General features: G+C 42.2%; 1 protein-coding gene across 1 annotated transcript in view; it reads left to right on the forward strand.

Moving 5' to 3' along the window:
- LOC143760083 (guanine nucleotide-binding protein G(q) subunit alpha) overlaps window positions 1–15025 on the forward strand; it is a 175609-nt gene that overhangs the window by 81239 nt on the left and 79345 nt on the right. The window contains exon 2 of the mRNA XM_077249003.1: window positions 5053–5237. Coding sequence (XP_077105118.1) covers window positions 5053–5237 — 185 coding nt within the window. The remainder of the gene's footprint in view (window positions 1–5052; window positions 5238–15025) is intronic.

The following is a 15025-nucleotide window of genomic DNA, read 5'->3' on the forward strand; positions in this document are numbered from 1 at the left end:
ATTGTCCTTCAAAAATAAAAATCTGATTAATAAGCAAACTACAAGAGCAACAAATGTACCATATAGGAAATACGGCAGCTGTCAGTCACATGACCTGTCTATTATGTGTATGTGTGAGCTAATATATACTGCCAGGGGGGAGGGCTTCCTGTTGGCTGGGGATTTATCAGGCTGCCAATAGCAACCAATCACAGCTCAGCTTCTATTTTGCTACAGTTAATTAACCTGAGCTCTGATTGGTTAATATAGGCAACAAAGACATTCTCAGTATAACAAAGCTAATATATGTTGTGAAATGCTTCTATTTGCTTAGTTTTTGCCTTTTAATAATTACATTTCTATCTATTTGTTTTGTGGTTTTTGTGTGCAGAATAAATTTTTGTTAACACATTCTATTTTGCTAACAGCAGTCATTAACCCGGGCGAAGCCGGGTAGTACAGCTAGTATATATATATATATATATATATATATATATATATATATATATATATATATATATATATATATATATATATATATATATATATATAATATACACTCACCGGCCACTTTATTAGGTACACCATGCTAGTAACGGGTTGGACCCCCTTTTGCCTTCAGAACTGCCTCAATTCTTCGTGGCATAGATTCAACAAGGTGCTGGAAGCATTCCTCAGAGATTTTGGTCCATATTGACATGATGGCATCACACAGTTGCCGCAGATTTGTCGGCTGCACATCCCAAAGATGCTCCATACAAGGCAGGATGGATCCATGCTTTCATGTTGTTTACGCCAAATTCTGACCCTACCATCCGAATGTCGCAGCAGAAATCGAGACTCATCAGACCAAGCAACGTTTTTCCAATCTTCTACTGTCCAATTTCGATGAGCTTGTACAAATTGTAGCCTCAGTTTCCTGTTCTTAGCTGAAAGGAGTGGTACCCGGTGTGGTCTTCTGCTGCTGTAGCCCATCTGCCTCAAAGTTCGACGCACTGTGCGTTCAGAGATGCTCTTAGGCCTACCTTGGTTGTAACGGGTGGCGATTTGAGTCACTGTTGCCTTTCTATCAGCTCGAACCAGTCTGCCCATTCTCCTCTGACCTCTGGCATCAACAAGGCATTTCCGCCCACAGAACTGCCGCTCACTGGATTTTTTTTCTTTTTCGGACCATTCTCTGTAAACCCTAGAGATGGTTGTGCGTGAAAATCCCAGTAGATCAGCAGTTTCTGAAATACTCAGACCAGCCCTTCTGGCACCAACAACCATGCCACGTTCAAAGGCACTCAAATCACCTTTCTTCCCCATACTGATGCTCGGTTTGAACTGCAGGAGATTGTCTTGACCATGTCTACATGCCTAAATGCACTGAGTTGCTGCCATGTGATTGGCTGATTAGAAATTAAGTGTTAACAAGAAGTTGGACAGGTGTACCTAATAAAGTGGCCGGTGAGTGTATATGTATGTGTATATATATGTATGTATGTATGTATGTATGTATGTATGTATATATATATATATATATATATATATATATATATATATATATATATATATATATGTATATATAATACGTCTGTCATTGTGACACACATATATTCTGTATTTATATTTAATTCAGCGCGATATATGTGAAAAGCCGGTAATTCAATTGCCGGCTTTTCATTTCTCCTTCACAAACCCGACAGGATATGAGACATGGTTTACATACAGTAAACCATCTCATATCCCTTTTTTTTTTTTTGCATATTCCACACTACTAATGTTAGTAGTGTGTAGGTGCAAAATTGGGCACTGTAGCTTGTAAAATAAAGGGTTAAATGGCGGAAAAAATTGGCGTGGGCTCCCGCGCAATTTTCTCCACCAGAGTGGTAAAGCTAGTGACTGAGGGCAGATATTAATAGCCTAGAGAGGGTCCATGGTTACTGGCCCCCCTGGCTACAAACATCTGCCCCCAGCCACCCCAGAAAAGGCACATCTGGAAGATGCACCTATTCTGGCACTTGGCCACTCTCTTCCCACTCCCGTGTAGCGGTGGGATATGGGGTAATGAAGGGTTAATGTCACCTTGCAATTGTAAGGTGACATTAAGCCAGATTAATAATGGAGAGGCGTCAATTATGACACCTATCCATTATTAATCCAATAGTACGAAATGGTTAATAATACAAACACATTATTTACAAGTATTTTAATGAAATAAAGACACATGTTGTAATATTTTATTAGACTCTTAATCCACCTGAAGACCATCGTCCTGAAACAAAGTAAAAAAAACAAACAACAATATTCCATACCTTCCGTCGTTATGTCCCACAAAGTAAATCCATCTGAAGGGGTTAACTCATTTTACAGCCAGGAGCTGTGCTAATGCAGCTGTGCTCCTGCCTGTAAATCCCCGGGTACTGAATGGAAAGCAGTTTGATCTGTAGTTACCTTGAGTCGCGGTGATGCGCCCTCTGCTGGATGTCCTCATATGAACTCGAGCGTGGGAACTTTTCCAAGGCTCCAGTTCATGAGGACATCCAGCAGAGGGCGCATCACCGCAACTCAAGGTAACTACAGATCACCCTGCTTTCCATTCAGTACCCGGGGATTTACAGGCAGCAGCGAGTGCTTTAGCACAGCTCCTGGCTGTAAAATTATTTAACCCCTTCAGATGGATTTACTTCGTGGGACGTGACTGATCATCAGAAGGTATGAGATATTGTTGATTTGTTATTTTTACTTTTTCACAGAACGAGGGTCTTCAGCTGGATTAAGAGAATAATAAAATATTACAACAACCTGTGTCTTTATTTCATTAAAGGACTTTGTAACAATGTGTGTGTGTTTTATTAACCATTTCGTACTATTGGATTAATAATGGATAGGTGTCATAATTGACGCCTCTCCATTATTAATCTGGCTTAATGTCACCTTACAATTGCAAGGTGACATTAACCCTTCATTACCCCATATCCCACCGCTACACGGGAGTGGGAAGAGAGTGGCCAAGTGCCAGAATAGGCGCATCTTCCAGATGTGCCTTTTCTGGGGTGGCTGGGGGCAGATGTTTGTAGCCGGGGGTGGGGGGGGGAATAACCATGGTCCCTCTCCTGGCTATTAATATCTGCCCTCAGTCACTGGCTTTACCACTCTGGCGGAGAAAATTGCGCGGGAGCCCACGCCAATTTTTTCCGCCATTTAACCCTTTATTTTAGCAGCTACAGCGCCAACATTTTGCACATACACACTACTAACATTAGTAGTGTGGAATATGCAAAAAAAAAAAAAAGGGATATGAGATGGTTTACTGTATGTAAACCATGTCTCATATCCTGTCGGGTTTGTGAAGGAGAAATGAAAAGCCGGCAATTGAATTACCGGCTTTTCTCTCTAACACCGGTGCGTATTTCTCGCAGGTCACACTGCTGGTCCGTGTGTAATCCGTAATTTTCTCACCCCCATAGACTTTCATTGGCGATTTTTTTTTGCGCAATACGGTGACAAACGCAGCATGCTGCGATTTTGTACGGCCGTACAAGACCGTATAATACGGATCAGTAAAATGCAGCTGATAGGAGCTGGGACATAGGGAATCATTGGGCCGTGTGTAATGCGTATTTTACGGACGTAGTTTATGCGCTCATACGTCCGTAATACTCGCTAGTGTGAGGCCGGCCTAATGAGGGAAGTATGGTTGTGTAGTTGCAGCAGTTCCGCTGGTGGTGAGTTGGCCGCATGGTCATTGCAAGCTGTAGGATTTCCTGTAGAGATGAGTTTTTTCAAGTGACGTCTGAAGGTACTGAATATTGGGGGCAATGTATTCTATAAAAAGGAAGGGGATGTTCTGGAGCAATCTTGGAGGCGATTGGGTGAGGAATGTATGATTGCAGAGGAGAGAATGAGGTCTTTTGAGGACCGGAGATAACATATGGGAAGGTATTGGAAGATTAGTTTAAAGATAAATGGAGAAGGTAGATTACGAATGGTCTTTTATGTCGTTATTACGTGTTTGCCCAAAAAATAAGACTAGGTCTTATATTATATTATTTTTTGTTTCAAAAATGAGTTACGGCAAATTTTCACAGGATGTATTTATTACCCCCTTAAAAAGCAATCCACATCTATTCTTTAACAAAAAATTCAACATTTATTCAAATAGTCGTCATCACACTGCACATACATGTATGCCTATACAGTCCATACCAGCAATTAAAGGACTTTTGGAGATATCACTGTCACATGACCATGATTTTCCAAAAGTTTTTAACCTCAGAATAGAAATGCTTGGGGTCCCTAAAGGAGTGGGGGACCTTTTCTCCCACGAAACACTGTTCCTGACTGTAGCTAGGGCTTATATTTCAAGTATGCGCCTAAAATTCTGTAACCTCATGCTAGGGCTTATTTTTGGGGCTGGTCTTATTTTTGGATAAACGCGTAAGTAATAAATAGCTGGATTCGCTGGGGAATAGAAAGGCAGAGAAGGGATTGTCGGGGGCCAGATGGGTAGTGAGGGGAGAGGTGGATTAATTGGGCAGCATAGTTAAGGACGTGATGGAGAGGTGTGAGATGTTAGGAGGCCGCAGAGAAGGATATTTTAGTAGTTAAGACAAAATATATTTTTTAAATATAGACGCCAGAGGCCGACGTATGTCTCGGTTTACCTAAGTAGTGGCATTCAATAGAGCACCCTACATAAAGTCTTGACTGAAGCCTTACACGTGATGAAATCATGAATTACTGAACAGTAGCACAATTGCTGTGGTCCATGCAAAGTTGTGTTGAGCATGACCGATGCAAAGCTCACTGGGGTTGTTGTAAATGAGCGTCCCAGTATCTGTGTATGTCGACAGAGAAACGGACTGCACAGTTTGCCAATGCAGCCTGCTCTGTTTGAGATGAGGGGCCGATTCTGCACTTGAATAGGGCTACCGATATTCGCAGTGTGTCAGAATTCAACCTCGTGGCTTTTGTGGCTGTTCCCACATGCCCATTATTATGGGTAGCATCCACTCATACTTGTTTATGTATTGGTTCAGATCAGGTTTGGGTCTCTTCGACTGATTTAGCAATCTCTATGTTTTTTAGGCACTGGAGAAAGTGGAAAAAGCACATTCATCAAGCAGATGAGGATTATCCATGGATCTGGCTACTCTGATGAAGATAAGAGGGGCTTCACTAAGCTTGTGTACCAGAACATATTCACTGCAATGCAAGCTATGATTCGGGCAACGGAGACCCTTAAAATTCCATACAAGTATGAACACAACAAGGTAAGTGTGACTGTGAACTGGAGAGGTGGCAATTTAAGGATGTAAAATCCTCTATGAGACGCGTGGCTGCACTCAAATGTTTTTTTTTTTTACATAGAGTGATGCAATTCCATCTTGTAGGCCTCACCCTGTGCTCTCCTTAGTTCAATGTGACCCATATGTCACTACATCACATGGACTGGGGGAGCCGATACTACGTCTGCCAGCTGGCTGGGCCTGTGGTGCTGAGGTGTGATTATCCTCCTGCAATATTCTCCTAAATAAGCTAAGGGATTATGGGCATAATGCCTGGGTGACTGAACAGTCATTTATTCATTGCACAGTCTCATTCAAACTCGTAAAAATGATATAAAATCTTGAGTTCTCGCAGATCTACATGTACTGTATGTAACACATGCAGATGTTATTGCAGAATTGTTGCAGCGAAATCCACAGACTTAAAGTACACAACGTGCGCATCGCCCTTATTCCAATGATCTATGTAGCAGTCCAGCATGACTTTCTACGTTCTAGCATGATCATTATCCCGCTCTGTGGCGTCCGCATACTGGAGCTCTTCTGCCTGCTAAACTGCGCCATTCTGTACAGGCTTTTAAGCGATGGGGACTTGGACTCAGATTGTTCTTACAAAAAAAATAATTTGGAAATGGATCTCCAGATTCCAGCCTATACATAACACTACAGTACACAGCACATATAGAAAGACATAGGAGCCCTTCGCTTAGTCTGACGAGTAGCTTGATTTTGGCTGTCGCTTCACTATTGTAGACCCGATTTCAAGTAGCACACTACATTGTGGTCACACCAGTCTTCTTATAATACTTGAATATAATAACACGGTTTATTAATTTATACTGGTTAGATATATTTGATTACTGTAATGCAAAGATGAACATGCAACCTTTATCCCATAGGTGCCAACAATTAGCACCCATTTTTCCCCGTTTGACTATTATACATAAGAAATGTAAATTATGTTTTGTATTTTCCCGTCTCTCATTTTTTCCATTTTAGAAGAAAATATTTTTACTCTTGTCTATGGTCATGTATTTTTATTGAACGAGAAGGAAATGTTCATTATCTCTATAGTGACAGACGTGGTGACCAATTGGCCTGTTTCCGGCAAGAGATAAATTGTAACATTTCAGCACTCTTCTTCCTGCTGCTTTGGCTACTTTTTTTTTTCATCTGTATGCTATGACTGTTCTCCAGTGTAGACCAGCCTAAAACCTAGCCTATTAGGGGAAAAAAAGCTAGCAAAAAAATAAATATATTAAAAGTAAAAATGTTTCTTTAAAAAAAAATATTAAATTTGGATCACTCTATTAAAATAAGAGAATAAACATATTTGGTATCCCTGTGTCTGTAAGAGTCCAATCTGTCAAAATCACAAATTAATTAACCTGTACAGTAAAAGACGTATAGAGGAATAAAAGCAAATATTAAAACAATGTAACCATCATATACTATGTTACAAAGCTTTTCTCCTTTTTTAGAATCTGTTAGCAGCACAATGTGTTGTAATCTTATCATTTCATCAAGGATGTTGTGTAACAAAAAGATGTATTCGGTTAGTCACATGAGTGCATGGATGAATAATTTTTTTTTCCAGTTTAATACCGATTTATTGAAATGAATTGACTTTTTATTTGGTTATCCTCATAATTATAATTCAATGATGCACCAAAATCATTATTTGGGGAAGACAAAGCCATCTTCAAAGATGGCACCAAATTACAGCATGAAGAAAAAACGATTTTCTCATAAAGTGAACCCGATAGTTTATGCAAGGCAGCATGGATCACACATTGGCTAAAGGGGTTGTCCACGCTGCTTTTAAATGTTTTCTCAATGAGGCCAGGCTGCTTAAAAGAATTAAACTAAACCTATAACTGTGACTAAAAGATCTAAAATCACTGAATTACAATTACCGTATATACTCGAGTATAAGCTGAGTTTTCAGCATATTTTTTTTTGTGTGCTGAAAACGCTCCCCCTTGGCTTATACTCGAGTGAGGTGTCCAGAACATGGAGGGGGAGGGGCAGCGGCGGAGCATCGGGTCACAGAGGTAGGAGCCGGCTGCTGCTGCTAACTCCTGTGCCCGCTGCTAAAGAGAAATTAATATTCACTGCACTGGCAATGAATATTAATTTGTCTGTAATAGCGCGCACAGTGTCAGCTGCCGGCTCCTGCAGCTGCTGGGTGGTCATGTGTGCCGCTACTTGAGAGGTGAATATTAATTTCTCTTAAGTAGCAGCACACGTGACCGCCCGGCGGCTGACACTGTATGCGCTACTTAATACTCACTGCCCTCTGCCATAGTTCCGGAGTGGTGAGTATTCCGGTAGCTGTTCTCTGCTTGTGAGCAGCGCATGACGTCACTGCCATGTGCTGCTTACAAGCATAAAGCAACTGCAGGCACCGGAACAAGATGCTGTGAGGGAGCACAGGAAGGTAAGTGTAGTGGTTTATTTTTTTAATTTTTTTTTAAATGGGGGCCAATCATACCAGGATACGAGTGGGGCCATGCATAGGAGGATAGGGATGGGGCCATGCATAGGAGGATAGGGATGGGGCCATGCATAGGAGGATAGGGATGGGGCCATGCATAGAAGGATAGGGATGGAGCCATGCATACAAGGATTAGATATGGGGCCATAAATACAAGGATAGGGATGAGGAGCCTTGCATGCAAGGATAGGGATGAGGAGCCTTGCATACAAGGATGGGGATAAGGAGCCTTGCATGCAAGGATAGGGATAAGGAGCCATGCAGACAAGGATGGAGATGAGGAGCCATGCAGACAAGGAAGGGGGTGAGGAGCCTTGCATGCAAGGATGGGGATGAGGAGCCTTAAGTGCAAGGATAAGGATGATGAGCCTTGCATGCAAGGATAGGGATGAGGAGCCTGGGCATACCAGGATGGGGATGAGGGGACAATGCATTCCAGGCTTATGCTTGAGTCAATAAGGTTTCCTAGTCTTTTTAGGTAAAATTAGGTGCCTCGGCTAATACTCTGGTCGGCTTATACTTGGGTATATACGGTATAACCATTTCAGAAGTATATAAACTTTTTGGAACATTGACCGCGGGTTCTCAATAGAATTGAGTTCTGGGGACTTTCTTGGCCATGGGCCAAAAATGGCAGTTTTTTTTTTTTCATCAAACCACTTATTCACATTTGCTTTGTGACTTGGTCTTCGTCATGCTGGAAAAGCTTTGTACATTAGCACACTGCTCCTGGATCATTGGGAAAAGTTGCCCTTGAAGGATGACTCCATACTGTTCTTTATTCATGAAAATGTTTTTATGTAAAATTGTGAATGAGCCAACTCATGAATGGTCTCTGGATGCTTTACTGTAGGGATGACGCAGGAGTCATGGTAGTGCTCAGCTTTTCTTCTCCAGGCAATCCTTATACAGGTCTGCAACTAAAAAGCAGTTTGATTTAGTTTCATATAATCTCCATGTATTTCGATGTTTTGATAACAAAAAAAAATATTGAAAAAAATCCTAAACGTCAGGACTTGCCATAAACCTGTAGGTTCTTCTGCAAACTCTGGTATGAATCATCGGCAGGCAGCTCATTTTCTTTCCCCATTAACATCAATAGGAACTGCGTGATTGGCTGGTGACAGTCAGGTGGTCAGTGACATAATGAAAGGTCTTTATGCTTTCAAGAAACTTGCATTGGAAATTCATTCAACAACCGTGTTTCCCCAAATTAGCATTATGTCTTTGCAGAAGCCCTTCCCTTTGCCTGACCCTTTGTGTTTTTTTTGTAATGAATATACAGCTGTGATGACGTAGCGTTCTCGCAATGCATTACTGGAAACGGGAGCATTGCATGCATCAGGAACGTTGCGGGGGACGCCGGAAGGTGAGAATATCACGATTTTTTTTTTTTTAAATTATTTTTAACCTTATATCTTTTTGCTATTGATGCTGCATAGGCACACTGTTTGACAAGTGTGACCAACCTGTCAATCAGTTTTCCAAGCGATGCTACAGATCGCTTGGAAAACACTAGCATTCTGCAAGCTAATTTCGCTTGCAAAACACTAGTGTTTAGCGGGAATACGCATACCAATTCCGCATGCGATATACCCGCGGCAGGTGTTGCGGCAGGTGTTGCGGAATTGCCGCAGAAATTTCCGCAGCAGTTCTGCAACGTGTGCACTTAGCCTTAATGTTTCTTTTACAGTACCCTATGTGACAGGGTCACTGGCACAGTGTACAAGGGGAGATACGTGTCACTGCGCATGTTGGTGTCAGTGTGCTGGAGGAAAAATATCCTGGTTTCATACCACTAAGTGTTGAGAGGGTTAAAGTAAGCTGCATACATGGGCTGGTTTGATGTGAGCACTCATAGAGTGGGAGGGAGAGTGCTCACCATATCTCTTCCTGCAGCCAACACAGGCATGTGTACTAGCAGGACCTGCGGTGATGTCACAATCATGTGATCATCACATGGTCCTGGTTAAATACCTGGACATGTGAGACAGTCTGGGTGCTGTCTTGGGAGAGGAGGTACTCCCACGGAGCTCCAAGGAGGAGTGGAGGACATTACCAGTTGTCTGTAGGTTGAAACCTGCAGAGAAAAGGACTCTGTTACACTTTTATTGTTTTGTTTTCCGTTAAGCCAGAAAGGTTCTGTTTTTTTTCTGAACCCTGCCTTGGTGTTTGCTCACTTCAATAAACCAGCAGGTGCTTCACCACTAAAGTATTCCTGTGTCTACCTGAGGAGAGCAGCTAAGCGTGGTAACCCCTCAAACGTGGTGGAGAATGCGGGCAGCGTTCCAGGCACAAGCATGGAGGAGCTTGTAAAGTATCTCGTCCAAGTAGAGCAGTAACATCAGCTCGCTAGTCAGCAGCAGCAAGCGGCGCAGCAAGAGACGAATAAGCTGTTAGCACAGCAGCTTCAACCCCAAATGCTGCAGCAGCGACAGCAGCAGGAGGCGCTAACACGGCAAATGGAGCTCCTGGCAGAGGCGGTTCGTGTAAAGCGGGCAATCTCCTCTCCATCTTCAGGTGATGACAGGCACGTCCAAAAAACAGTAAGACAAGCCTTACAGAAAATGACCCCGGGGGGATGATGTCGAACCCTTTTTGACTGTGTTTAAGCGCGTAGCGGAGCGTGAGAGGCTACCATCAGAGCAGTGGGTAGAGGTGCTGCCCCCATATTTGACTGGTGAACCCCAATCTTAGCCATACAGGCTGTCAAAGAGTATGGCAAGTTAAAAAATGAAATTCTGGCACCCCTGGGAGTGACAATGTCGGTAAGGGCTCAGTGACTCCAACACTTGGTGTATGCTGGTGACAAACCTCTACGCTCCCAGATGTTTGATCTATTGCACCTGGTTCAAAAGTGGCTGCAGCCAGATACTTCCACTCCCAGCCCAAATGGTTGAGCTTGTGGTGATGGACAATGTTCGTCCACTCCCTCCCCAGGCAAATGCTGACCTGGGTTGCCCAGGGTGACCCCCAGAATGCAGATGACTAGGACGGCCTGGTTGAGAGATACCGGGTTGTGGAGAAATCCCTCGGCAAACCAGACCTCGCAAGATTACAATTTTTTTTTTAAATACATATCAAAAGATTAAGTTCAATTTAAGAAAAAAATACATGTAACACAAAAACCTGATTTAAACAATAGGTAATTTTTAGTCATGAGCGAATATACTCGTTACTCGAGATTTCTCGAGCACGCTCGGGGGTCCTCCGAGTATTTTTTAGTGCTCGGAGATTTAGTTTTTCTTGCCGCAGCTGAATGATTTACATCTGTTAGCCAGCATAAGTACATTGTTAATTGGCTTTATAATACAATGAGTCAAGGATTCTTGGTTTTGCAGTGTTTTTATCATCCAGATGTGGACACAATCTTGGAAATATGCAATGTCCACTTAGTGATAACAGCTGCGTTTTGCTGACTAGTGATCTGTCTGTAGATGGAAAGACATTACATGCTGTAAATGCCTAATCTCAAAGCCGCTGCTTTTACTTAGACTGCAGAAGCATCTTGATGGGGGATGGGTATTTGTTTTGGCAGCGGTCTGATATTGAGAGGGTGTCGGCAATCATTCAGGAAGACAAATCCAGATATAAACATCTTAAGTTTATTAAGATAAAGAATTTCAATTAAAAAGAAATCATGGCAGAAAAATTCCACACATTAACCCCTTTCTGACCCCAGACGGGATAGTATGTCCGAGGTCAGAACCCCCGCTTTGATGCGTGCTCCGGCAATGAGTCGGCATCAAAGCTGGGACATGTCAGCTGTTTTGAACAGCTGACATGTGCCCGCAATAGCAACGGGTGGAATCGTGATCCACCCGCCGCTATTAACTAGTTAAATGCCGCTGTCAAACGCTGACAGTGGCATTTAACCGGCGCTTCCGGCCGGAAATGAGCGCATCGCCGACCCCGGTCAAATGATCGGGGGTCAGTGATGTGTCTGCATAGTAACCATAGAGGTCCTTGAGACCTCTATGGTTACTGATGCCGGTTTGCTGTGAGCGCCACCCTGTGGTCGGCGCTCATAGCAAGCCTGCAATTCAGCTACATAGCAGCGATCTGATGATTCCTGCTATGTAGCTGAGCCGATCGAGTTGTGCCAGCTCCTAGCCTCCCAGGCTATTGAAGCCTGGCAAAAGTTAAAAAATAAAAAAAATAAAAAAAAAATGTGAAAAAAAAAAAAATATATAAGGCTATGTTCACACTTTGCGGTTTTTGCTGCGGATCCGCAGCGGATTTGCTGCTGCGGATCCGCAGCCGTTTTCCATGCAGGGTACAGTACAATGTTACCCTATGGAAAACAAAAACCGCTGTGCCCACTTTGCGTTTTTCTGCTTGAAAATCTGCGCTGATTTTCTGCGGAAAAAAAGAAGCATGTCTATTCTTTCTGCGGATTCCGCAGCGGTTTTCCACCTGCACCAATAGGAAAGTGCAGTTGGAAACCCGCAGTGGAATCCGCAGTAGAAACCGCACAAAAAACCGCAGTGAAAACCACCGCGGTTTTGCACTGCGGTTTTTCCAAATCCGCAGCTGAAAATTCCGCAGCAAAAAAAGGATAGTGTGAACAAGCCCTAAAAGTTAAAATCACCCTCCTTTCGACCCATTCAAGATAAAACCATTAAAAAAATCAAACCTACACATATTTAGTATCGCCGCGTTCAGAATTGCCTGATCTATCAATAAAATAAAGCATTAACCTGATCGCTAAACAGCATAGCGAGAAAATAAATCGAAACCCCAGAATTACGGTTTTTTTTTTGTCGCCGCCACATTGCATTAAAATGCAATAACGGGCGATCAAAAGAATTTATCGGCACAAAAGTGGTATCAATAAAAACGTCAGCTCGGCACGCAAAAAATAAGCCCTCTCCCGACCCCAGATCATGAAAAATGGAGACGCTATTGGTATCGGAAAATGGCGCTATTTATTTATTTATTTATTTTTTTTTTACGCAAAGTTTGGACATTTTTTTTCACCACTTAGATAAAAGAGAACCTAGACATGTTTGTGTGTCTATGAACTCTTAATGACCTGGAGAATCATAATGGCAGGTCAGTTTTAGCATTTAGTGAACCTAGTAAAAAAGCCAAACAAAAAACAAGTGTGGGATTGCACTTTTTTTTGCAATTTCACCGCACTTGGAATTTTTTCCCCGTTTTCTAGTACACGACATGGTAAAACCAATGAAGTCGTTCAAAAGTACAACTCGTTTTGCAAAAAATAAGCCCCCACATGGCCATATTGACGGAAAAATAAAAAAGTTATGGCTCTGGGAAGGAGGGGAGTGAAAAACTAACACGGAAAAAAACGGAAAATCCCAAGGTCATGAAGGGGTTAAAGGGGTTGTCCACTAATGGACCATCCCAGCTAAATCAGTAAAGGGCCTGAATTAAAGTAAAAACAGCATATGCTCACCCCCTGCAACAGCACCGTTCCAACAATGCCTGCACCACTTTTCCTGGAAGGGGTGTGACATTCTTTTGCTACTTACAGTCTGCTGCTAATCTTCACCTTTTTATCCGCGCCTTTTCGGTCCAGCAGTGCCATCATGTGACCACAAATTGTGACAGACCAGAAGTCAGAGGTAACGGTCACAAGCTCTCAATGCGAGTCTGTGAAAATCAGATCGAGTCTCTCCTAGACTTACATTGAAAAGTGACCTCCGGTTCTTTTCTGCCAACACAGGAACCAGAACATCCCTTTGTACCTGTAATAGCACATGAAACGGACATTTCAGGTCCCCTGATTGGCCCCAAATGTTACTATTTAATCTGATCATGTGTTTTATGTGATACTGCAGTCTTTGTACAATACACAAAACACAAATTTGATGAAAATTATATGTGGTAGTATATACTATTCAAGAAGGTCACTATAATATATATCAAAAACAATCACCACCATAATGTGGATATTAATAGAACAATCCATACGAGAAAAATTAAGAAGGCAGTCACCGGTCTTCAGAAAATCAACTCTTTATTAATTCCATCTTCAGATAAAATTCATGGCTGGGGGAAAGGGAGCCGAAGCTCGTGTGAGCAGTGCAGAGCAGTGAGCAAGCTGTGCTTGCGCTTCTACGGGACCCGTCGTCCTCCCCTGCGCACACGAGCTTCGGCTCCCTTTCCCCTGGCCATGAATTTTATCTGAAGATGGAATTAATAAAGAGTTGATTTTCTGAAGACCGGTGAGTGCCTTGTTAATTTTTCTCATATGGATTGCACAGGTGGATGTTTTTTCAGAAGAGCTCCAACGGTTTTTATCAGGCGGCTATCCAGTTTATGAATTTTGCACCATACCCTGATCATAGTCTTGGAAGAACCTCTGTGTTAGTGACGGTGCCGCTCCTTTCTTTTTTCTTTTGACATATTAATAGAATAACTGCAAAGAATACTACAAAAACTACGGAAAACAAGCAGTCTCAAAGTTCATAGATAACACCTTTATTATGCACATAGATAAATATAAAATTCATACAGAAAAACGGACATATAGGGCTAAAACGATGACACCAACATCACAAAACCGCCCAAGGTTGGGCATGTCCCATATTACATTCCAAATCCACTCAAGTGAATAATATAACGTCCATCAGGAATAATACATATTTACCCAAGGTAGAGATACATGCAATAGAATAAATCACATTTGTGAATATAATAGGGAAAATTCAGAAAGTGTACACACAATACCTGATATAGAATGATGGACTGTTCACTGGGGCATGCCCACCCACCCTGACGCGCTTTTCGGCAAATATGTTCCTTGAGAAAGGCATTTTTCTGTATGACATTTATATTTATCTATGTGCATAATAAAGGTGTTATTTATGAACTTTGGGACTGCTTGTTTTCCGTAGTTTTTGTAGTCTTTGTACAATGTATTTTTATTCTGCAGTATCATATATCATAGAATCATAGAATGTTAGAGTTGGAAGGGACCTCCAGGGTCATTATGTCCAACCCCCTGCTCAATGCAGGATTCTCTAAACCATCTCATACAGATGTCTGTCCAGCCTCTGTTTGAAGACTACTTAGACTTAATAATAATAATAATATTCTATCCTAATAAGACAGGCATAGTCTAGTAGTAGTAGTAGTAGTTGTAGTCTCTTCCCCATACCACACTTGCCTTGAATCTTCTAATCACACCTCCCTGGGCTTGATTGTCAGACACCATACACTGTCTAGTCTGTTATGCAGGCTGTGAAATCATGCATAGGGAGGTGTAATAAGAAGATCCAAGGCAGGAGTATTATGGGGGAAGAGAATT

Source organism: Ranitomeya variabilis, chromosome 1, assembly GCF_051348905.1.
Source record: "Ranitomeya variabilis isolate aRanVar5 chromosome 1, aRanVar5.hap1, whole genome shotgun sequence".
Lineage (NCBI taxonomy): Eukaryota > Metazoa > Chordata > Amphibia > Anura > Dendrobatidae > Ranitomeya > Ranitomeya variabilis.